This window comes from Canis lupus, chromosome 7 (assembly GCF_048164855.1).
Source record: "Canis lupus baileyi chromosome 7, mCanLup2.hap1, whole genome shotgun sequence".
Taxonomy (NCBI): Eukaryota; Metazoa; Chordata; class Mammalia; order Carnivora; family Canidae; genus Canis; species Canis lupus.
The window spans coordinates 56,929,050-56,955,463 of NC_132844.1; the positions used below are offsets into that span (position 1 = coordinate 56,929,050).

Below are 26,414 nucleotides of genomic sequence, written 5' to 3' on the forward strand. Positions count from 1 at the left end.
ATATATATATGTCAATACACAGGAACCTCAAAATAACTACAAACTAAAAGCCTAGAGAAGAAACACAAAAAATAAAGAGAAAGAAGTCCAAATATAACATATAAGGAAACTATCAAACCACAAACGAAGGGAAGAAAAGAAATGAACAGAGAAAAACTACAAAAACAAACAGAAAACAATTAAAATGGCAAGAAGTACATACCTATAAACAATTACTTTAAATGTAAATTAAATGTTCCAATAAAAGACACTGGATGAATGGATAAAAAGAAAACCAAGACCCATCTATACGCTGCCTACAAAGACTGACTTCAGATCTAAAGACACACAGACTGAAGGTAAAGGGATGGAAAAGATATTTCATGCAAATGGAAACAAAAAAAAAAGCTTATGTAGCAATACTCATCATACTAAATAGGTTATAAAACTCATAAACTACAGAGAACACTTTCTTTTCAAGTGCACATGAACAGTCTCCAGATGTTAGGCCACAATGAAATAAATCTCAAAATATTCCAGAATACTGAAATCATTAAAGGTATCTTTTCCAGCCCCAACAGTATAAAATTAGAAATTAATTGCAAGAAAACTGGAAAAAAAAAACACAAACACGGAGAAACTAAACAATGCTACTAAACAATCATGGGTCAACAAAGAAATCAAAGAGAAAACAAAAAAAAAATGTTGAGATAAATGAAAATTGAAACATAACTTTCCAAATCTAGGAACACAGAAAAAGCAATTCTAACAAGCAAGTTTGTAGCAATACAGAGCCCACCTCAAGAAATAAAAAAATTCCCAAAAAAACAACCTAAATTTACACCTAAAGGAACTAGGGAAAAAAAAAAAAAAACCACCATGCAAAGTTAGTAGAAAAACAACAACAGAACAGATATAAACAAAATAGATAAAAAAGAAACAACAGACCAGATCAATGAAACTAAAACTGATTACTGAAAGGCTAGTAAGCGAAGTCAATAAATCTAGTTAAAAATCATCAAAAATAAAAGAGGACCCAAATAAATACACAAGGAATGAAATAGGAGAAGTTACAAATGACATCACAGATATATAAAGGAGCATTAAAAAAACAATTCTTACAGGAACAGTGGAATATCAACAGATTTAAAAACAAAATCAGCACTTGGGGCACCTGGGTGGCTCAGCCAGTTAAGCATCCAATTCTTAATATTCTCTCTCCTGGAGGAACCTGTGTGGTTCAGTCAGTTAAGTGTCAGACTCTTGGTTTCAACTCAGGTCCTGATCTCATGGAACTGGGATCTAGCTACAAGTGGGGCTCTGTATTCAGAGGGAAGTCTGCTTCAGATTCTTTCTACCTCTCCCATCCCTCTGCCCCCTCTACTCTAACTCTGAAATAAATAAATAAATAAACAAACCTTAAAAAAAGATTATCTCTCTCTCCCTCCCCTCCCTCTTAAAAAAAAAAAAAAAACACACAAAATCCGTATTCTTCTAGAAAAAGACTATATTTAAAAAACATGAAATCACTAAGATGTTTCCAAACTAGCCACATACATCAGATCATCATCTTATTCCCCATATTGCCATTTTTCTTTATTTTTATTTTGTTTAATATTTTATTTATTCATGACAGACACACACACACACAGAAAGAAAGAGAGAGAGAGAGAGAGAGAGAGAGGCAGAGGGAGAAGCAGGCTCCATTCAGGATGCCCGACGTGGGACTCGATCCCGGGTCTCCAGGATCAGGCCCTGGGCTGAAGGCAGCGCTAAACCGCTGAGCCACCCGGGCTGCCCACCATTTGTAATGTATAAAAATACCTAATCACTATGATCTATAGCACCTAAAACCAATAGGATACTGTATGTCAATTATACTTCAATCATTCAATCAATCCTCAATGAGGTCCATCCTTCTATGGGGTAAAAAGGGATCAAGTTGCAGAAAAGCAAAAAGTCACTGATGAATGATTCAGCATCACTTTATTCACTTTATGTCAGAAGTGAGATATAGGACTTAAATCCTGTAAGAAGGCAGATTGCTTCTTACCCTCCCAAAAATTCATGACAGAGAAATATTGTAAAATCAACAGTAGCTTAAAGTAAGATTTTGAAAGTATAATTTCTTCTAGGCACATGTTAATTTGTCTAACTAGTATGGAAGACTTTTTCTTTTGATTATAATAAAATAATTAAGTCTAAGGTTACTTTTCAAAATCGTCAGTGGGGAAAGAAAACCAGAAATAAAGTACAGAACTGAAATATTTTGTTTTACTACAGTTCAAATCAATCTTACCTCAATAAAAAAAAGTGGAAACCCCCTCATAAAGTTATTCAATAACAATGCAAAAAAAACTGTTTTTAAGGAAATATTAGCAAAAGGTTCATTAAACTATTACCATTTTTGAAAAGTAAAAGCTTACTGGAAAGTCTTTATCCAGTTCATGTATCTGAATAGCAAAATTATCTGGAAATACTCCTTCTTTACCATTAAGTTCACCCTTCCACCAGCCAGCTTCTCCAGTCTCCTATAGTGCAAAATGAAGAATGATTAAAATAATAGGGGTTATCTTTAAATAAGAAAAAAAGTTTACAATAGGAAAATATTGAATTCCATTGGTTTTACAAGGGGAAAAAAAAAGGCTAAACAGATTATAAAGTCCTCCTTAAAGCAAACATTACTCACATATTACTTCCAGCAGTACTTATAAAATTGGTTTCGTTTTTAAAATAAGTCAAGTGAATTTTAAAATTCAGTTTACAAGGAGAAGAGAATGGAAAAAGCAAAGTAGGAGAGGAGGATGAAGAGAGAACATGACTTTCTTAACTGTATCTTACTGGACATTCTTAACACTTTATATACCAAAAAATAATCACATTATTCATTTGCTTTAAAATTTAACAAGATATTCTACAATTCTTTCCAGATATCCCCCCTTCCATGAGAAATTGGATATTATCAGTCCAAAACTGTATGGATATTAAAAATTACATACACTAAACCACTTATAACAAAGTCAATTTAAAACAAGGAGAAAATTTTCAGAAATTATTCTATATGTGTTATAACAAAACCAAAATATTTATAGTTTTCTCCTATTACAAATAGTTACAGGATTCTGCCCAGACCCAAATATTCCTGGGTTTTTTCTTTTGCCATAATCCATCCCAAGTTATAAAACTACTTCATTCTTTGAAAAGCTGTATCACTTTCCACAGTTATGGTTTTATAAATATTTATATATGATGGAATTTAAATTGTTTCATTATTTTTCTTCTAAATATCTTTTTTTTTAAAGATTTTATTTATTCATGAGAGACAGAGAGAGAGGCAGGCAGAGACAGAGGCAGAGAGAGAAGCAGGCTTCATACAGGGAGCCTGATGTTGGACTCGATCCCAGGAGCACGGGATCACGCCCTGAGCCAAACACAGACACTCAACCGCTAAGCCACCCAGGCATCCCTCTTTTTCTTTTTATATTATAAACAACAAACATTAGATGGGGGAAAAAATTTAATGAGGTGAACCAGGAAGTGAGAATAGAAACCTGGAGGAGTTAGAGAAAAAACACATATTATGTTAAAAATAATCCCCTATATATCAATTATTATAAAGACAGACAATAAAAATTTGCTCAAAAAAGCCTTTCTGAGCACTTACAATGTGCCAGGCTCTCAGGACACAGAAACAAGACAAAGTTCCAGCTCCTCTATAGCTTACACATTGTAGGAAGAGTATTAAGAATGAATAAAATAAATCAATGCACTGAAAAACTGAGAAATATCTTACCTTACTTATTAAGTGAATTATCTCTCCCTCTTTAAAAGAAAGCTCGTCTTCATTAGTACCTTCATAGGCAAATAATGTTCTACAATATTCCTTTGCTAAAATAAAGAATGTAAATAACTTAGTTTAAATAAATTGATTCTTTAAACAGTACTTATTAAGCATCCACTTTGTGTAAAAAAATATACAGAAGTATTAAAGATGAATTAATAATTTCGGTCAACACTATAAACTTTGAATTAAGTAACAATTTCATTAATCTGTGCACTCAAATAGTTACCAGGTGTTTACTATGTTCTAGGCACAGTTCTAACTGCAGGGGGATACACAGGTGAACAAAGCACTCTACAGTCTTTGACCCTGTAGTGCTTACATATCCTAGGATCTAATACTCTGATCAAATAGTAGTTTTAACAAACATCTTAAAAAAATCCAACATATTTGAGCATGCTTCATTCCCAGTATGAAAATTTTATCCAAAAACCTACCTTTACTTTTATTTTCCGTGTCTGTTTTTGTTGCATCCAGACTCTGTGTTTTGGATCCTACTGACTGTATAATTAAGGGCTGGAATAGAAAAGGAAGGTATCAAATATTTTAGGTGAGAATTAAGATAATATTGTTAAATAAAATTTCCATTTGCAGTTAGGCAGCTTTCTCTAATGACCTGTAGCCAGGTTAGTAATGTAACTGAAAACTCTGTAATGAAAAAGATAAAGATAACAAAAGCTACTTAAATGATAGCTCAGAACTTCACATTTTAAAAACTCCCTATCTTAAGGATAATACACATTGTTTGCTACCCATAATAATGTGATTTAATTTTAAACCTCTAAAATAAATAAAAATAATAGCATCTGAAAATGCACTGAATACCAATCTCTGAGCTAAACATTTACATATATTATAACCTAATCCTCAAAGCAATCTGAATAAAGTAAGCTTTATTACTCGCTTCTTTCATAGATGAATAAGCAGTTAACCTGCCCACAGTAACAATAATTTAGTAGTGGAGCCCAGATTGGAACCTAAAAAGTCTGACTTCAGAAAGTGGCTCTTAAACAACAGTACTAATAAACTTCCTTAGGATGACCTAGGGAAGGAAAAGAAAGTCTTTATTATTTCTTCATTGTTGCTATCTGAATGAAAAGCCTAGATAATGTTACAAACCCTATAACTATAGTAGAAAATATTACATTGTAATTGACTAAGTCCGTCATACTAGTGTTTTCCTGGACTTCTCTTCCCAGAAATAACATTACATTTGACCTTAGCTGTCATTATTTAAAAATCTAAATGTACCAACTACCTATCACTCTGTGTTCTGCTTATCTTTTAAGATACTCCCTTTAATTTCTCCCCCAATTCTAACCATCATTTCTTCCAACCTGATGTTACCTACAAATATAGCAAATGTGCTCTCTACTTTGTCCATTCCCAGATCAATGATCAAAGCAAGGCTCACCAGGCCATCATATAAGGGTGACCCTGAGACCACCTCTAATAACTCTTGAGTAGTGAACATTTTAAGTGACATTTGAAAGAATACTAGTGTAATCATTAATGAAATAAAGTTATTATATAAACCATAAGCTTCAGAGTTTGAAAAGAGCCCCAGATTATCTAGTGTCTATCATAATGCAAACACTGGTTCTCCAACATTCCTGGCTGTTATATTGCTATACAGCACCATTCCAAAAACCACAAGAATTCCAATCTTTACCTTTAAAACCAAGAATCAATTAAGCCCCATAATCTAATTGTCAGACAGTCTCAGATCTAGGAAAGGGTAGGGTAGAAAGTACAAATTCTCTTTCCTGAATCCAAAACATTATTACATGAAAAACTATGTAACAAGCTGGGAAAGAAAAAAATATGTTGAAACTAACCACCTTAGAAGAAAAATTAAGAATGTATTTCACTAACCAAAACAATCTTATAAATGAAATACAGCTGAATTAGGCAAGCAAATACCCAAATACTTTAAACTCTTTTAAGAGTTAAATATAGACACAACTGAGAACTAAAATGAAACAATACCCAAAAGTCAATGGAAAAAACTACTAACTGAAGTAGGTACTCGTCTGTATCTCTAAGGTGTGAACTTCAGAAACAATAGCTTTGCAATTAATGTTGTAGAAACTGCAGCTATTTTCTCCCAAAACAAAGACTTAATGCATTTATTTTAAAATCTGTTATTAATTTGGAAGGAAAAAATAAATAAATAAGGATCTCACCAAGTGGTAAAAAATAAAATAAATCTGTTATTACATGTCTTAATTTATGGTACATTCATTTTGATTTATTTCACAATGCCAGTGAAATGCTAATGAAAAATAATTTTTTCCATACATTTTGAGAGGGAGATTAGCAGATTTCACCATTGCTGACAATCGGAGGAAAGTTAAGTAGAGTGGAATTAACTTAGTATTTCATTGTGAATCCATTTTATTTATTTATTTATTTATTTATTTATTTATTTATTTATGAATCCATTTTAAAATGACCCATTAGACCTACTTCAAATTTTAAAAAAAAGTAACTTTAGCTTTTAAAAGGCAAAACAAAAAAATTGTCTTTTCTACTTTTACCTATGATAACCAAAAACTCTAAAGCTTCCATTACGAGAGTTCACGTTAAATTTACCAGGAAATGTTCTCATTTTGTAAAACATTAAAGTAATCTCTATATGGTTGCAAACAGTTTCTAAGCCTTCTCATTCATAACCAATTATTAGCAATCTCAAAAAAGGAAATAAAACAGAGTTGTAAACTGACTTTTACATGTTAAAAAAAATCCTTAATGAGGGTAGCCTGGGTGGCTCAGCGGTTTAGCGCCGCCTTCAGCCCAAGGTGTGATCCTGAGTCCCACGTCAGGCTCCCTGCATGGGGCCTGCTTCTCCCTCTGCCTGTGTCTCTGCTTCTCTCTCTGTGTCTCTCATGCATAAATAAATAAAATCTTAAAAAAAAATCCTTAATGAGTGCAGTTAATCTAAGTAAAGTTCATTATTACTACCTTTTCCGTTTTCTTCTCTTCTATTTCACTACCAGATGTTCTTGTTCTAAGTTTCACAGAGCCTTCTTTAAAAATATCTCCAAATCCAATTCCTCGAATTTTCTTTGGCTGTGTAACTGATCCAGGTGCAGTTTCATTCCCATTCCCCGGAGACGGTAAAGGTGAGGTAGGCCCAGTAAAAACCGTTTCTGAAAGAATAATTTGTTTTTGAAGAATGTAGAATCACAAAGATCTTGATATTCCCTTCCAGAGTATTTATGTATACCTCCTAATTAAAAATGGTAAAATAAAAAGAAAAAATTAAATGATGGGAGCACTAAAATATCCAAAAAAGTAAAATTCACTTAAACTGATTTTTTTGGATATTGTTTAGAATGGTAACAATTTTAGATATATTTAATTAATAAGATGTTAATTAAGAAATCCAGGAAGTCATTTTATAGTCATATTATACATATATATTATACACACATATTATGCATTTGATAAAAGCATGTCAAAATTCACAGCTCTTGGATAACATGACACAATGTAAGATCAAAACATTAGAGAGAAAATTAACCATTTCTGAAAGTTATAGGATTCAGTCTGATTGTGCTCACTTTGGCAGCACATATACTAAAAATAGGATTCAATCTGATCAAAGTAGGGGAGTTTCCAAATATAACAACTAGTAATATCAGCAAATGTTTTCTTTAAAGTCTATTTTATTTCTAAAAGTTTAAGATCATTTTAACTCATACATGAAATAAACATGTCTAAATTTGAAGCAATCAAAATTTAAATCATAAAAAACTTTTAAAAGAAATTTAATATTATATGAGTAAGAAAGCTGTTTCTACAATCTTGCTTATTAGTAGCAATGGATCTTATTTCTAGGCTTTAACGAGTTTATGAACAAACCATGGAAAACTGTATGGGTATTTTTTTCACTTTATTTTTCTGGGTAAAAGCAGCATTAGCTCTTATCAGATTCTCAAAGGGCCTTAAATCTAAGAAAAAAAGTTCCAAAGTATATCACCCAAGAAAATTCCAGAAACATTTCAGAATGGGGTTGGCGGGTAGGGAAAAACATATGATATGAGTTCACTGAACTAACAAAATCTGTTGAAGTTTAACAGTAAAAATAACAAGGCAATTAATAAAAATGGTAGCTACATTTATTCAGGGCTTAATCTATACCAGGCACTTGCTAAGCACTGTACATGAATTATATTTAACTTACATAACCACTCAAACATTAAGAACTACTATTCCTCATTGTGAAAATAACTGCACAAAGAAATGTTAAGAAGTTTTCCAAAGCCATAGAGGTACTAAGCAACAAAGCCAACATTTGAACTGAATTCTAGATGATCTCAGAACCAAATATTTTAAATTATTAATTAGATTATTAATGAATTATTAAATTACTATTTTATAAACTATAATTGTGGTTTAAATATTATTGTAATAAATTATTATTGAATCAAAAGCCTCCAATCACACATCTGAAACATTTGAGAATTAAAAGGAACTTTTATTAAATGTAATGCTAACAATCTATTCTAACCACTTTCAATATTAGCTTAAGCCACATTTTTTGTAATATATTTTTAGTCTATTAGAATGTTTATGTACAATAAAATAAACCACTTTTACATGGATATTCCAGTAATTTTTGAGAAATGTATGCATTATGGAACCACAACAATCAAGATGCAGAATACTTCTGTCAACCCAAATGGACACTCATACACACCTTGATTTTCATTGTCACAAGTATCTTTCAGAGTTTCAAATAAACTTAATCACACACGTAAGTCTCCTGTCTGCTTCTTTTGCTAAGCAGAATGTGTAAAATATACTCATGCTGTTCCATGTATTCATACTCCACTTCTTTTTATTGCTGATTGGTATTCCATTTACAGACCTATCACTATTTCTCTAGCATTAAGAATGTTAACTGCCGGTTTTCACAGATGAGCTTTGTCCAATTTAGAAAGTTCCCTTCTGTTGCTCTTATGGAGCTTTTTTAGTGAAATTAAGTGTTGAATACACAAAATTCTCTGGGATGCCTGGGTGGCTCAATTGTTAAGTGTATGCCTTTGGCTAGGGCGTGATCCCGGAATTCCAGGATCGAGTTCCACATTGGGCTTTCTGCACGGAGCCTGCTTCTCCCTTTGCCTGTGTCTCTGCCTCTATGTCTCTCAGGAATAAATTAAAAAAAAAAAAAAAAAGAATACACAAAGTTCTCTTTCTGTACCTACTGAGATGACTATTATTTACACTGTTAACTTTTAAATCCATGGGATAAACCTCATTAACTATAATGTATAACCTTTACATATTTTGCTTTTGAACCAAAGGGATAAATCCCATTAATCATAATGTATAACCTTAACATATTTTGCTGGACTTGATGTGCTAATGTTTTGTTTTGATTTCTGTTTATGCTCATGAGATAATGATTTGTAATTCATTTTTTCATGACTTCATCAGATTTTTATATCAAAGTCATACAAACCTAAGAAATCTGAAAAACTGTGTAAGATTAAATCCTTAATAGAATTCAACAGTATTTTGTGTGAAGACTTTTGATAATGAATTCAAATTTTTTCATGTGCTATTCAGACTATTCTATTTCTATTTTGGTAGGTGTACTGTTCAAGGAATGTATACATCTAAATCATCAAATTTATGAGTATATTTTTTCATTATCCCTCTGAGGTCTGATCTGTAGTGATTATTCATATCTGGTTGTTACTCAGACACTTCATGTCTGATTATCGGTAATATTTTTTTCCTTTTTTCTTGAGCAACATTAGAGCTTTATCAATTTTATACCTTTTCAAAAAACTCAACTGTTGAACTTGATTTTCTTTAAAGTTGTCTGTTTTTTATTTCATAGTTTTTTGCTCTCATTTCCTGCCTTCTAATTATTTTAGGTCTGCTCTTTTTTTACTGATTTCAAATATAAAAACTTAAGATTACTGACTTCTACTCTAGTATTAGCACTGAAAGTACAGGTGCTGTTTTACCTGCATTCCACAAATTTTGATTGTTATTTCCATTTTCTTTCTTTGAAAAATCAGTTTAATTTCCCCCCTAATTTCTTCTTTGATCCACTGATTATTTATAAGTATTGCTTAATTTCCAAGTAACTGAGAATTTCCCAAGTATTTATTACTAAAATATTTCCCCTGGAGTCACAAAACCTCCTGTATAGGACTGTAAACCTTTTAAATTTCTGAGACTTGTTTGATGCCCAAAGATTAAGAGTCTACCTGGTAAATATTCTATGTACTCTTCAAAAGAATGTATATTCTACTGTTGGTGGGTTAACAATTTCATAAATATAAATTAGATCCACTTATTTGATCACTTGAGTCTTCTACATCCTTGCTAATTTTTTTGTCCACTAATTCTATCAATAAATGAGAGAAGGATGTTCAAATCTATGTGTGAATTTGCTTGTTTCTTTCAATTCTGGCAGTTTCTGTCTCATGAACTTCAAAGTTATACCATGAAAAGGAATAAAATTAGGTTATACATATTTAGAACTATTATATAATTTTTATGAATTGATTCCATCATTATGAAATGTTCCTTTTATTCCTGGAATTTTTTTCCTAAAGTACACTGATATTAATGTAACCATTCTAAATTGCTTATGCTTTGCACACAACACCCTTTTCCTTTCATTTAACCTGTATCTTAATATTTCAAGCAAGTTTCTAGTAGGCCACACATTATCCAGTCAATTGGCCTTTCAATTAAGAGTTTTCAGATCATTTAATTTTTTTTTAAGTGGGCTCCATATCCACTGTAGGGCTCAATATGATTGCTTCAACTCACAATCCTAGATCAAGACCTGAGCTGAAATCAGGAGTCAGACACAATGAATGAGACACCCAAGCACCCCCAGACCATTTAAATTTAATGTAATCACTGATGTGGTTTAAATCCATGATCTTGCTATTTGTTTCTATTTACACAGATGATCTTTGTTCCTTTTTCTTTTTTATCTTTTGGCTTTAACAACAGACATTATTTTTTCAGAAGCTCAAGATCAGAATGGCAGCATGTTGGGTTGTGGTGAAATCTCTCTTTGTGGCTTACAGATGGCTGCCTCTCACTATACCCTCACATGGCCGTTCCTCATGTGTGCACATAAAGACAGTGGCCTCTGCTATATCCCCCCCCCTTTTTTTTAATTGACATAGTATACTAGTTTTGGGTATACAAATAACGATTACTAATGTGTATATATACTATGAAATGATTACCACAGTCTAATTAGTTAATATCCATCACCATACAGTTACAAAATATTTTTCTTATGAGAACTTTTAAGATCTATTTTTCTATGACTTTTCAAATATACAATACAGTTTTATTAACTATAGTCACTATGCTATACATTACATCCCCAGAAGTTATTTATAACCTGAAAGTTTGTGCCTTTTGACCACCTTTATTCATTCTACCCATCCCATACCATTTGCTTCTGGCAACCATCACTGTGTTCTCTGTATCCCTCAGTTCAGTTGTTTTTAAATTCCACATCTAAATGAGATCATACAGTATTTGTCTTTCTCTGTCTGACTTATTTCACTTATAATGTCCTCACGGTCCTTCCATGTTGAGGCAAATGGCAAGGATTTCCTTCTATTCTATGGCTGAATAATATCCCATTGTGCATATTTATAAAACTTTTTTTTTATCCATTGTATAAACAATGCTGCCATGAACACAAGGGTGTAGATTTCTTTTCAAATCAGTGTATTCCTTTTCTTTAGGTAAATGACCAGACAATGGAATTGCTGGATTACCTGGTAGTTCTAATTTTCTGAGGAACCTCCATACTATCTTCATTAGTGGCTGCACCAATTTACATTCCTACCAACAGTACAGGACGGTTCCCTTTTCTCCATATCCTCAAGCACTTCTTGTTTTCTTGATAATAGCTATTCCTACAGGTGTGAGGTGTTATCTCATTATGGTTCTGGTTTGCATTTCTCTGAATATTAGTGACGTTGAGCACCTTTTCATGTATTTTTTGGCCATCTGCATATCATTCTTTTTGAAAAAAATACCTATTCGGATCCTCTGTTCATTTGTTAATCACGTTTTTGAGTTGGGTAAGTTCTTTATATATTATGGATATTAACCCCTTATAAGATATATGGGACAAAGGAACAAATATAAATATGTGATTTGCACATATTTTCTCCTGTTCCATACTCTGCCTTTTCATTGTTGATGGGTTTCCTTTCTGTGGAGAAGCTTTTGAGTTTGACGTAGTCCTATTTGTTTATTTTTTGCTCTTGCTGCATTTGCTTCTGGAGTCAGTTCCAAAAAATCATCTCCAAAACTGATGTCAAGGAGCTTACACCTATGTTTGCTTCTAGGAGTTTTATGCTTTTAGGCAATTGTTCAAGACTTTAATCCATCTTGAGTTGATTTTTGTATTTGATGTCTCTAAGTATTTTTTTTAGCATTTTTTATTATTAACTTATTAACTATTATTGTTTTATTTTCTTAAGAGTTGCTCTAGCCTTACAATATGCATCATTAACTCACCAAAATCTACATTCAAATAAGATTATACCACTTCACATGTAACAGCCTTGCAATGGATGCATTTCCATTTCATCTCTTCTGTGTTTATATCTACTGTTACCATACATTTTACTTCTACATAAGCTATATTTCCCATAATACATTATTTTAATACATTATCATTTAAAAATTTTTAAAATGGAAAAGTGTTTTATACTTACCCACATATTTACCTATATTTCTATCACTCTCTTCATTCCACTTAAATACAAGTTTCTACCTAGTATCATTTTGCTTTCTTCCTGTAGAACTTTAATTCTTTAGAGTGCTGCAGGTTTGCTAGCAATGAATTTTCTATTATTGCTTGCCTGAAAACTTTTTTCTCACCTTTATTCTGAAGAATATTTTCACAAAACCAGAATTCTGAGTTGACCGCTTTTCTTGTTTTAGCACTTCAAAGATTCCATTGTCTTCTGCCATACTTAGTTTCTGATGATTGTATGTGGTTTTTATCTCAATTTTTCTCTATTTGAAGTGTCCTTTTTCCACTAACTCCTGAGACTTTTCACTTTACTGTTTATTTTCAGCACTTAATTATGGTATACCATTGCAAGCCCTGTGTGTGTGTGTATCTTTATCTTATTTGAATCTGTGGATTTATAGTTTACATCAAATCTGGACATATTTCAACACTCTTTAAAAACAAAAAAAGATTTTATTTATTCGTTCATGAGAGACACACTGAGAGAGGGGCACAGACACAGGGCAGAGGGAGAAGCAGGCTCCATGCAGGGAGCCCGACTTGGGACTCAATCCTGGGTCTCCAGGATCACACCCTGGCCTGAAGGCGGCGCTAAACCACTGAGCCACCCAGGCTGCCATGCCCTACTTTAACATTTTTTCTTCAACTATTTTTCCTGACCACCTTTTCTCTACTCTTTTTCTGTAACTCTAGCTACATGTTAGACTATTTAAAATTATCCCAAATTTTCTGCAGTCTTTTTCCTCTTAGTGTTTCATTTTTGGAGTCTATTGCTATGTGTTCAAGTTCAATTATTTTGTCTTCATTCTCTAGATTACTGTTAAAATTCCACGAGAAGGAATTCTTTTCAGATACTGTGTTTTTCATTTCTTGTAATTAGTTTCATTTGATTCTTTTTTTTATATCTTCTGTTTATTTCATTCTTCATATTTTCCCTTACATCCTTGGGCATACTGAACAGTTTTATTAATAGTTATTTTAATATCTTTGTTGCCAATTCCTCATTTCTGATCCACTTTCTATCAACTAATTTTTCTTCCAAATTGTGGGTCACATTTTGCTACTTCTTGATATACAGATAGTAATTCATTTTATTTAATGTTGAGTGCTAAATCTTGTAATCCTTTAAAAAACAGTGGCTCAGTTGGTTAAGCATCCAACTTGGTCATGATCTCAGAGCTGTGGGATTGACCTCTGCTCTGGACATGGAGCCTACTTAAGAGTCTCTCTCTCACTCTCCCTCTGCCACCTACTCCCCACTAGAAAATTTAAAAATTTTAAACATAAAAATTTAAAAAACAGTGATTCTCAACCTGGTGTACTCTTATCCCCCAAGGGATATGTAGAACGTCTGGAAACAATTTTAGTTATTATAACTGAAGGGTGCAACTGATATCTAATGGATTTAGAACAGAGATGTTTATAAACAGTCTATATGCACTGGACAGACCCCAAAGCAAGACGAGTATAGGAATTCATTGCCATAAAAATTAGAGTATTACAGATAATGTCAAGCTCACACTGACCACAGTGTTGCCATTCTGATCTCATTTATTCTCACTAGAGGTAAACATTATTATGAGCTTTGTGTATGTATTTTTCTGGTTTTTGCATATATAGGCATTTATCAAAAAATATATATTATTTTGATTCTTAAAAATTTGCTTAAATGGTATCATACTGTGCACAGGGCTCTACAACTTATCGTTTTAATTCAATGTGTTTTCCAGCTCACCAATATTGATACATATAGGTCTAGTACTTAGCAACTCTAAGTACAAATAAATGAATATAGGGATCCCTGGGTGGCGCAGCGGTTTAGCGCCTGCCTTTGGCCCAGGGCACGATTCTGGAGACCCGGGATCGAATCCCACGTCGGGCTCCCGGTGCATGGAGCCTGCTTCTCCCTCTGCCTATGTCTCTGCCTCTCTCTCTCTGTGTGACTATCATAAATAAATAAAAATTAAAAAAAAAAAAACAAATAAATGAATATAATAGGAATAAATGGAGATTTGGTAGCTTGAAGGAAATGCTGTACTATTCTATAAAACTCATTATGAATTTTAATAAATTAGGAGTTTTTATTCTGATAATAAGCCTTCCCATAATCCCAGATGCCAGCCTCATTGGGTGGCCATTTCCCTATTGGGTAGTGCCTTCTCTGTACTTAGAGACCACAAAATGAGAAAAAGTGAAAGCACAAGAATTTGACCATACCAGACAAGGAAAAATAATGCCCCAAACTTTGAGATAGATATTAACTTCCTAAATTGAGCAAAGAAAGTGGAGATTTGGTAATCATTTGTTTAACCTCTGCATAGCATGTGTTTTCCATGGTAACCATTTGGAAAAGCTTGTTTCCTCCCCCACTCTTACCTCTTCCTAACAACAAAGGCATTGTGTGGTGGCAGAGACCCTATAGTTGTAATAAGGTTTTTCTTTTTTTTTCCTCAATTGCTTTACTTCACATTTAAAATTTTGCATATAAATTGGCAATCTCAACTACAGAATAATTAAATGCTATCAATATGAAATTTGAAAATATACTTAAGACGAGCCCAAAGCAAGGAGTTATCCTGCCCAAATATGACTAGTGACAAGGCTGAGAAACCCTGAATTCAAGAGTGCTGATTTTTTTCTAGCAAACAGGTTAAGTACCTGCATATTAGTGTGAAGCTTTCTCAGGGTAAAACTAGAATAGCTTCCACTTGAATGCCAATCTACCCTCACTTCACCCTTCCACTGAATTGTCCAATGTATTTAATGAAGTCTCTCAAAGCCAGAGTTCAAACAATTCTTGACCCTGCATAAGCACCAAGAACTATTCATTTTAATCCCAGTGATTTATTTTTCTTCATGAACTGTTCATGTCTAAGCTCATCGGTTTCACTCCATGCATTCGCAGATATTCAGCCAAACACTCAAGGCAATCCCCTAATCACATTGCTGAAACGTCTCTCTCTCTCTCTCTCTCTCTCTCTCTCTCGGTGAGCAGCTCACAATTCTGACTACTTTGGCTTCTTTGAACTCAACTCTAAATCCTCAACAAAACTGACAATCTTCTGCTGACATTTACCCTTCCTGCACTGCAGTCTAAAAATTTCCTCCTGGTAGAAATCCAGGAAAAGATTTTCCTTGTTTCACCTTTTCTCAAGTAACTCGTTCCTGTGCTGCCTATTGTCTGAAAACATTTGTTTTCTATAATTTATTCAATTTCCCAGTTTGGTGGGCAGGTAATTCTACACTGTCTTACTTCCTCACTGCTGAACTGCGGCCTAAATATTGTAATATACATCTTCAACAACCAGCTTGTCAGATAAATGTAGAAGAGTGTATGAGGTACCTAACCTGAGAAGTTTTTTTTTTTTTTAAGATTTTATTTATTTATTCAGAGACAGAGAGAGAGAGAGAGAGAGAGAGAGAAAGTCAGAGACACAGGCAGAGGGAGAAGCAGGCTCCACACAGGGAGCCCGACACGGGACTCGATTCTGGATCCCCAGGATCATGCCCCGGGCGGAAGGCGACACGAAATCGCTGAGCCACCCGGGCTGCCCACAGAGCAGCCTTTTAAAGTGAAACAATATATATTAATAAGCCACGCAAAAATAAAGGCAACTTCATCAAATTATTTTAAGGTATGATTCCATAAAACGAAAATTTTCAAGAAAAAAAAAAACGAAAATTTTCTTTTAGATTTAGTGACTATAAACTTTACTGGAGTCATTAAAACATACCATTAAAATAAATGGCTAGATATTAAAAATATCTAAATACTAATAGATAGGTTACTTACAGCTCATTGAAAATTGTCAAAACTACTATAATGATTATTAAATCAATGGTTGGAAGGCAGTATAGTGTAGTAATAAAGCACATGAACTCTAGAGTCAAACCTTCTTGATTCATATCACCTCTTTCACTGTATGTGCCCAATTTCCTTACCTATAAAACAGGATTCTTCATAGGATTGCTGTGAGGACTAAACTGACTCCTATAAGTACTTAACAGTGTCTGGTTCAGTATCTACTATTTTTAAGGAGTTTAAAGATGTATTGCTGAGCACCATCCAAGTAAGAGAGAGAGCATGATCACATAGAAGAAATATAAAAAGGAAAATGTCTTAACCACTACAAGGAAGAATGGGCGGAGAAGGAGGAGGAGAGAAAGGAAGAGCAGTATATGGGGAAGCAGCCAAGAATGAGGTTTTGTAATCAGACAAAACAGAAATCTTACCTGTATGGTATTCCTAACATTTTTATGCCTATATACTTTAATGTATCTGTCAGACTGTCCTTGAATTTTTAAGCTTGTAGGAAAATTCTATCTACATTTTTACATGCCCCTGTCGGTCAAGTAACATAAAAAGCAAGTCTTCCTATTAGGCCTAAAATTCTTTCTCCTTTTTCATTAAATCTCTTTAACAAAAGCCATTTGATGGCTTGTACCTCTATATAAAATCACTTAAAACCAAAAGTCCCAAAATAAAATTGTTGAGGGAAAAAAAACAAACCAAGAATCTTTATGTGAGCTATACTGGGTGCTAAAGAAAAGTAATACAACATAGAAACTTTTATTTTTTTTAAAGAATTTACTTATTTATTCATGAAAGACACAGAGAGAGAGGCAAAGACACAGGCAGAGGGAGAAGAGGCTCCTTGCGGGGAGCCCGATGTGGAACTCGATCCCAGGACCCCAGGTCACGACCTGAGCCAAAGGCAGATGCTCAACCACTGAGCCACCCAAGCACCCACAAAGTAGAAATTTGATGAAAATACAAAGCACTTAATGAAAGTAATCCAAGGTCACTATTAAACTAAATGGAGAACATGGAATATCATTAAAGCAAAACATGTAAACCAAGTGGAAGTACTTAGAATCTATAAAGTTGCTGGCACAAATTCCCCTTTTTTACTCCAAAGAATATCTTTTACCATCATCCAAAGATTTTAAAAACAATCCTACGTTTCCTAAGAAAATGTTGTGTGTTTTTTAAGTAGTTAAAAATCTGTATTCCTTAGCTCCTAAACAGAATCTTTAGAAACTATTCTGGTTATAACCTAATTTATAAAGACTCATAATACATTGCCAGTAAAAGCATCAAAGCCCCTTAACAATTTTCCTTACAAAGCTGTTTATTTCAAGTCATTCAAGGTGAATGCTAATGCGGGATTATAGACACCAAAGTAAGGGTGCACCACCTTAAATCCTTCAGACCAAGCTGGAGACCACCAAATATTAGTTCATCACCTTTGGCACAACCAGTGTATACCACCACTCCACAAGGATCGGGTGCCCCACTAACAATAAGCACTATCTTCTTTTTCAGAGTTTGAATAATCCAATTAAAACACTGCTGACTCCTCCTAAAAGAATGAATATTTCTACCCTTAAGAAATCAGAACTTCTGAAGAACAATCCATCAAGGTTTCTCAAACATTTTATGCCAGGCATCCCTCTATTAGCCCAGTAAAGCCCAGAAGGATGCATGGCTCCAAACATTTAACTATTGTGACCCTTTTAATCTCCTCAAAATTCTGACCTGTCATTCTTAGTATCTCTCCTCTTTTACAGAAAAAAAATCACAAGTCAGACATCTCTCCCTCAGCTTCCTGGCACTGACTAGTCTCCAATCAATTGAGACTAATGATACCTACAATGTAAATTTCATTCCCTCTACCTTTTTGGTTAATCCTATTGAGATAAATTCCATTCTTCCGAATCTGCATCTTTAATTTCTCCCTATTTGTTCTCTTCCATTAACATTTAAAAATGATCCAGACTTTTCCTCTTAAGAACAAAAACATTCTTGAATATATGTTGTTCTCAACTGCTGCACTGCCTTATACTTCCTTCTTCCACTCTCCACCTCCACAGTCAACTTGGCTTCTCTCCCAATCACCTTTCTTTACTGATCTTATCCAGGTCATTAACGATCTCTCCATCCCTAAATCCAGGATTCCATATACTCTTATCTTACCTATCTTAACCTCACAAAGAATATCAGACATTACTGCCTACGTCCTCCCTGAAAAACTCTCTTCCCTTAACTACCACAAACTCACAGGTTTCTCTCTACATTCTTGGTCTTTTTAATAATTCTATCTAAGCCCATACTATAACTGTCGCTATATATATAAGTTGGTCCAAAGCTCTTTTCTTTTTCTTCCCCCTAGACAGTCTCCTAGGGTGATCTCATTTAAGTTCTAAGTCTCTGCAAAGGCGGTGAGACAGAAATATTCTTGACATTCTTAAAAAACTATAAGGAGACCAACATGAATAAAGGGGAGAGTTAAGTAGAAGACAAAGTCAGAGAGGTGAAGGGAGGCATCGGGGGTGCCAGGTCAGAGGGCTTTGTAGCCAATTTAAAAAGACTTTGACTTTTACTCTAAGTAAAATATGTACCTACTAGAGTATAAGCACATTAACATTTAGGAGGCAGGTAATGGCAAATTAACAGCCTACTGTAACTGTACAGCAAAAGATAACTTATACAGGGAAAGAGAAGTGGTAAAAGAAAATAGTTCTGTACATTTATTTAGTAGGTGACAACATCCGTTAATGAATCAAGTGTAGAATGTGAGATTAAAAAGAAGAGTTAAAGATGAATCCAATTCTTTGGCTTAAATAATGAAGCTGCCATTAACTCAGATGAGGAAGACTGTATAGAGCAAATCTAGGTGCAGAGAGGAGGACAGATCAGTTTTGACCAGCTTAAATTTGAGATACCTATTAGACATCTAAATGGAGATTTTTTTATAGACTTAAGGCAGGGAGAAGACTTATACAAGGGAGGAAAATAACAGAAGCTATAGTCACTGGCTTTATAGAACATGGAAAATTGAAAGCAAGTCTTACTTAAGCAAATAAGTGGAATGTAGAAGATGATGAAGGACGCTCTAAACAAAGAAGGTTACATATATTTGACACGATGAAAAAGGAGTCATTTCATTATAAAAATGGAAATGTAACACTTCCTTACAGAAGTAAAGCTTTTCCTGAAATTATTAGAAGATATTTATCTAAAAAAGTAAAACAGACTAAAAGGACTGTAAAAATACCAAATACAAGGTATGTTACACTTCATTAGGACATAAGAATAGTAGACATCAATTCTGTAAATCATAATGCATAAGATGGAACTCTTAAAACTTAAAGATCTATATTCTTTTATCACAAGAGTTCTAAAGTTTTTATAAAGCCACTCACTTCCTGGTATTCAAATGAACATGCAAAAACTTCCTGCCTAAAAATTAGAGTTTTTTTTATAAAAGGGAATTATAGTGTACTTCAACCACTGACTTCCCAACCCATAATCACAAAGCTCCACATTTAGAATGCAATGTTATTTTAAAGGGGTTAAGCAAGCAAGGAAGTACATTTTTAACAGACATAATTCTGCAAAGTTACTAAAATTCAAATAAGGTTGAATAGTGCAAGAAAGTACCCCCCCCCAAAAAAGAAAGTACCCAAAATATTTAACAATTACACAGATTTAAGTTTATAAAAAATTGTAAATATAATATAAAATTTAAATTTTATTTCTTTTGCTAGTGATCCCATATAGCCTTAAAATTTTGTACAAATTTTATTTTTTTTTAAAGATTTTATTTATTTATTCATGAGAGAGAGAAAGAGAGAGACACGCAGAGGGAGAAGCCAATTCCATGCAGGGAGACCGATGTGGGACTCAATCCCAGGTCTCCAGGATCAGGCCCTGGGCTGAAGGCGGCGCCAAACTGCTGAGCCACCAGGGCTGCCCCTGTACAAATTTTAACAGCTGAGTTTACACGGCATTATAAGCATCATTTTACCATAAAATAATTCGTAACAATTTTTGAGGGGGGCTGAGGCAAAGGGAGAAGGAGAGAGAATCTTAAGCAGGCTCCAGGCCCAGTGAGAGCAGAAAGCAGGCACAACCCTAAGATCATGACCTGAACCAAGATCAACTGACTAAGCCACCCAGGTGCCCCAAATGTTAAAAACAAATATTAGAATATCCGATACCTATGAAACATATGGGCAAAAATATGCATCAGAAGTAATTCAGGGGACAGTCAGCTAAGTCATAATTATACCACTAAATTTAAGCCAGATATTTTCAGTACTTGTTTGTTCTCTAATGGTTTTTATACATCTTTAAGACATGAGTCCTGACTTTAGAATACCAAGCAATCTCAAATAAGTAGAACATAAAATAGTATATGATTTTATGACTCTTATATATCTTCCTATCTCAATGATTTTCTGTGTTTCAATGTAATCAGCATCTGTGCTCAAAGAATGATTTCAACATCCCAAACTGACCCGACTGTAACTCCCAGTGAAAAAATTGCTCTGCTTAATACTTTATCATGTCACTATTCAGAATGGTTAACTTCACATTTGCTTTACACTGGAAAATTAAAGGAAAAAAATGGGGTAAAGAAGCAAAAATAAAAGTGTGGTAAGAAAGAACTAATATCAACTATGCTTCAAAACTTTCCAGGTACTAAGCCAGTTTCTCTTTATACATAATCTGAAAAATGAAGGCATGCTTTATAAGGTACTGATTAAAACAAAGACACTAGACAGAAGCTAACCAAAGAGAAGATAAGCTGTTAAAGAATTAAGTTGTTTCTTTAATTCACACAGTTTAAGGTAAAACCTTAGAGAAATTTAGAACCTTAAAAAGTTCACTGCAAAGGTAAGAAAATATATACAGCAGAAGAACACTCAGAAATGGGAAGCGACTTAAAAATGGAAATTTGCACCTTCCAGAAGGCTATTTACTGGCCAACACCACTCACACCAAATACCCATGAAGTTAGTGTTCATTAGTTTTTAGCACATGTACAGGGCTAAGAATACACGTGAGCTCCCTTGAAAGGCCAATGAGAATAAGGGATTCTAAAAAGAGGATCCATGGTAGGATATGCAGTGGATTGCATTATTATTCACATTTAAGTGCCCCACCTTCTAGGAAAATTACATATACCTACTCTGTTTCACTCAGGCATAACCATGACAGTCCAATATAGTATTAGTGGAAGTAATATATGAAAATTTGGAGTAGAAACTTTGAAAGCTATGTTCCTTTCCCCTGCCTCTGTGCCTAAGCCATGTGTCAAAAAGGAGACCCTAGGGATCCCCGGGTGGCGCAGCGGTTTGGCACCTGCCTTTGGCCCAGGGCGCGATCCTGGAGACCCGGGATCGAATCCCACGTCAGGCTCCCGGTGCATGGAGCCTGCTTCTCCCTCTGCCTGTGTCTCTGCCTCTCTCTCTCTCTCTGTGACTATCATGAATAAATAAATAAAATCTTTAAAAAAAAAAAAAAAGGAGACCCTAATAAAGTCCCTAAATGACTATGACTATGTCTTTGTTTTAAGCCACCATGATTTACAGGTTGTTTTCACTGCAGCATATTCTGAACAATACACTATGTTACATTTTGTTCAAGGAAGAAGGAAATATTCAAATATATGTTTTTGTGGGTAGCTGCATAAACACATACTGGGAAGATAATAGCAAGAAAGTACAAATGCTTTCTGATATAGAGCAAAAGAGACAACTAAGTGGACAGAAACAAGTATTACAATGTATATCTTTTTATATACTGGTTTTTGAACCAAAAGAATGTATGATCTAGTCATATATATGTATGGGTGTATATATGTGTATATATGAACTATTTAACACATGAGCTAATATATGAAATTTTATTCATGATTTATGCATATTTTTCAGAGTATAAGTTTTCACCTGCTTCTTAAAGGTGTATGAACCAAGAACATGAAGAAAGCAATATTCTTGCCCTCTATATATAATCAAGATGGCATGTCAGATGAAGAATACAATAGTTACCCACAAATGCTGAATGATCAAGCCCCTAATTTTAACAGCAGACTGCTCCATGCAAGTAGGCTAACCCACCATAGCAGAGACTCATCTACTCTCCCTAAAAATAACCAATACCATTCCCTTGTGCTCCAGGAAAAAGATGACATAATCAACTGGTATGAGGGCTACCTGTTTCATTATAAATTATGAAGTTTTATTTATACTTTCCCTCCCCAAAGTGTTGGCACTATAAAAAGGCACGTAAGGGACATGAGAAAAAATATAATACTCTGGAATAAAAAGTAACCAGATCATAAGCTATTCATTTTTTGGACCCCTATAGTAAGCAATAAGCAAACAAAGAAAAAGAACAGTCTCTGCCTATAAAAGGCTTACAGTCTACTGAAGAGGTAAAACATAAACATGTCCAATAGTCATAGGTAACATGATAAAACATCTACACAGACTGGTCAAATGAACTTGAACAAGGGTTTGGCCACTTTTTTTTTTAATTTTATTTATTTATTCATGAGAAACAGAGAGAGAGAGAGAGAGAGAGAGAGAGAGAGGCAGAGACACAGGCAGAGGGAGAGGCAGGCTCCTTGCAGGGAGCTTGATGTGGAACTTGATCCCAGGACTCCAGGATCATGCCCTAAGCCAAAGGCAGACACTTAACCACTGAGCCACCCAGGCATCCCAGGCTTGGCCACTTAATGGGGAAAGGCCTACCTCTTTGTAACAGCATATCCATGGGTTTTAAGGGTAATTATTAACCTTGCTTTAAGTTATGTACACCTTGCTTGCTGACCTAAATCCCTAGATCTGCAGCAGAACTAACTTACTTTCCTTGAGATTTGCAGACCACTGACCTTGAGGACTGGAGGACCAGACTTTCCCAGAAGATAAGGCCTGACTACATTCAAAAACAGCTGCTGCTCATGCCAGCAAGTCCATTCAGGGTCATGTCAACAATACAGCTACACCACCTGGGTTCCTGCTTCTCTTGCCCCTCTCCTGTTTTCCCATACTTTACCCCTTTAAAATTTCCAGCTGTCCACTGCCTGGACAGTGAAGATGGTTTTTGATACATTAATTAGTCCACCATCTTCCCACCTTGCCAGCTTCCTGAATAATGCAACCTTTCCTTTTCCACCATCACCTGTCCTTTGAGTACTTATTTTCTAGCAGCGAGCAACCAAACCTGAGTTTGGAAACCAGTTTTCTGTCTGGTAACATCATTAACAAATGCTGCTACGAAAACTGGATATCCACATGCGAAACAATGAAGTTGAACCGTTGTCTTAAATCATACACAAAACTTTACTCCAAATGACCTACACATAAAACCAAAAACTATAAGATTCCAGGAGAAAACAAGTGAGAGAGTTTCATAGCACTGGATTCGGCAACGATTTCTTAAATATGATACTAAAAGCACAAGCAACAGAAGAAAAAATAGAAAAATGAGACTATTGTTATGAAAAACCAGGGCAGCCCGGGTAGCTCAGCAGTTTAGCACCTGCCTTCAGCCCAGGGCATGATCCTGGAGTCCCAGGATTGAGTCCCACGTCAGGCTCCCTGCATAGAGCCTGCTTCTCCCTCTGCCTATGCCTCTGCCTCTCTCTCTCTCTCTCTCTCTCTCTCTCTGTCTTTCATGAATAAATAAAATTAAAAAAAAAAAAAAAACAACTTTCCCTCATCAAAGAAAACAATTAATGGAATGGGAGAAAAATACTTGCATATCATATATCTGTTAAGGGATTAATATCCATAATATATAAAGAATTACTAAAACTCAACTACAAAAAGAAAAAAGAACACACAAATAACCTGATTAAAAAACAAAGGACTTGAACAGATACACAAATGGTCAATAAACATATGAAAAGATGTTCAAGATCACCAATCCTTAGAGAAATACAAATCAAAATCACAATAAGATATCATCTCAAACCCATTAGGATAGCTAATGTCAAAAAAAAAGTGTGTTTGCTGAGGATGTGGAAAAATTAGAACCCTTATACAACTGTTGGTGGAAGTGTAAAATGGTACAAACACCATGGAAAATATATAGCATTTCCCCCCAAGAAATTAAAAATAGAACTAGTATATAATCCAGCAATCCCATTTCTGGGTGACTATCTAAATTGAAAACAAGGTCTCAAATATTTGTATGCCCATGTTTTGGCAGCATTACTCACAACTGCCAAGAGGTAAAAACAACTCAAACATCCATGGATGGATAAATGGCTACACAAAATGCAGTACATATATATAACAGATTATTCCATCTGAAAGAGGGAATTCTATCACATGCTATAACATGAACAAATTTTGAAAATATTATGCTATGTCAAATAAGCTAATCTCTAAAAAACAAATACTGTATGAGTTCATTTATATAAAGTAGTCAAGTTCATAGAACAAGGAATGAGGAGTTACTTAATGGTATGGGGTTTTGATTTTGTGAAATGAAAAAGTTCTGTAGATCTGCATGACAATGTGAATATACATAACACTTCTGAATTGATGCTAAGAAAATGGTCAAGATGATAAATTCTATATGTTTTTTATAACAATTAACAATTTTTTTAAAAAGCCTGTATAGAGGAAAACAAGCAGAAGAATAATTAGAAGCAAAGAACAGGAGTTTAGAAAATAACATCTTTAAGATAGTTGTAATCAGGGGTGCCTGGGTGGTTCAGTCCGTTAAGCATCTGCCTTCCGTTTAGGTCATGATCCCAACCAGACTCCTGGGATTGACCTGCATCGGGCTCCCTGCTCCTAGGGGAATCCTGCTTCTCCCTCTCCTTCTGCCTGATGCTCTGGGTATTTGTGATCGCTCCGTCAAATAAATAGATAAAATCTTTTTAAAAAGGAAAAAAAGATAGTTGCAGAGTTGCAGATTATATTTCTAAAGTTTCCTAGAATATTTCGGAAAAGATGAAAATGTGCCAAGTTTTTTTTTTTAAGTAACAAGCAATATATTTTGTTTAGATCTATCTTCTACCAGCACCTCTGATATTCAGATCATTTTACTCCAGGCTGATATGTACTAGTTTGAGTTAACTGTCTTATCTTCCAGAGGCTAGGACCTTAAGCTTCTGGACTGCAGAGGGTGATTCTGTGCCCTCACAAAACCAACCTAGCACTGAGCACATAAAGGCTTAAAAAACACTCACTGATTAAACTGGCCTCGACTGCTTCCTAAGGTCATTTACTTTATTCTAAAAATAAGATTGGAGTTCAAACTACTCACCAGACTGATTTATGCCTTCACTCTGTTACCTATTAATTATTACTAAAATTGATTCCTAAAACCCTTTCCGGAAAATGTGGTATTATTAATCGTTAACTGGCAATTTTTCCTTAATATGTGATTCATCATTACTAGATCTGTTTTATATGGTTTACTTTCCAGAACAATAGCAGTATTTTATGATTATGTAAAGTAACACATTTTCCCCTGACACTTTATAAAATCCAAGGTCTCCGGTATATCATTTCAGAAATTGTTTTCATGTTGTTTTTCCATACTCATCCCAACAATCTACTGATAACATCAAAGATCCGAATGCTGCTTTTTAAGCATTAGTTCTCTCATGATTAAATATAAAAGCAAACTCAATTATTTATTTCATTCGCTCTATGGCTGATGGGCCAAAAGATGAAATCACTGTAGACTAGAATGTACCTTAGTGGTATTAAACTAGAATTAGAGAAAAATAAAATAAAATAAAATAAAATAAAATTAGAGGTACCAGTAGAAATAGGTAGGCATGTAGGTAAAGAGATAAAAGAAATGCATGTGTGTACATGTGTAATCATTCCCCAGTTTTATCTACTAAAAGTGCCCAGAAGCAATATCACTCCAAGTTCAATGAGCACACTTGTGCTCAGATCTCAGTGTTTAACTACTATACTTCTCTAAAAGAAACCAAGAGTGCCTGGATAAGTAGCTGATTTCAGGATGAAGTAGGGAAAGTTCAACATGAGCCTGAAATATTT

The 26,414-nt window shown here is 34.3% G+C and overlaps 1 protein-coding gene across 3 annotated transcripts in view; it reads right to left on the minus strand.

Moving 5' to 3' along the window:
- CD2AP (CD2 associated protein) overlaps nt 1-26,414 on the minus strand; it is a 145,284-nt gene that overhangs the window by 46,737 nt on the left and 72,133 nt on the right. For all 3 annotated transcript variants that reach the window (XM_072832738.1, XM_072832737.1, XM_072832739.1), the window contains 4 exons: nt 6,785-6,972; nt 4,258-4,336; nt 3,773-3,867; nt 2,406-2,510 (listed from right to left, as the gene is read on the minus strand). In XM_072832738.1, the coding sequence (XP_072688839.1) occupies nt 2,406-2,510; nt 3,773-3,867; nt 4,258-4,336; nt 6,785-6,972 (467 nt within the window). The remainder of the gene's footprint in view (nt 1-2,405; nt 2,511-3,772; nt 3,868-4,257; nt 4,337-6,784; nt 6,973-26,414) is intronic.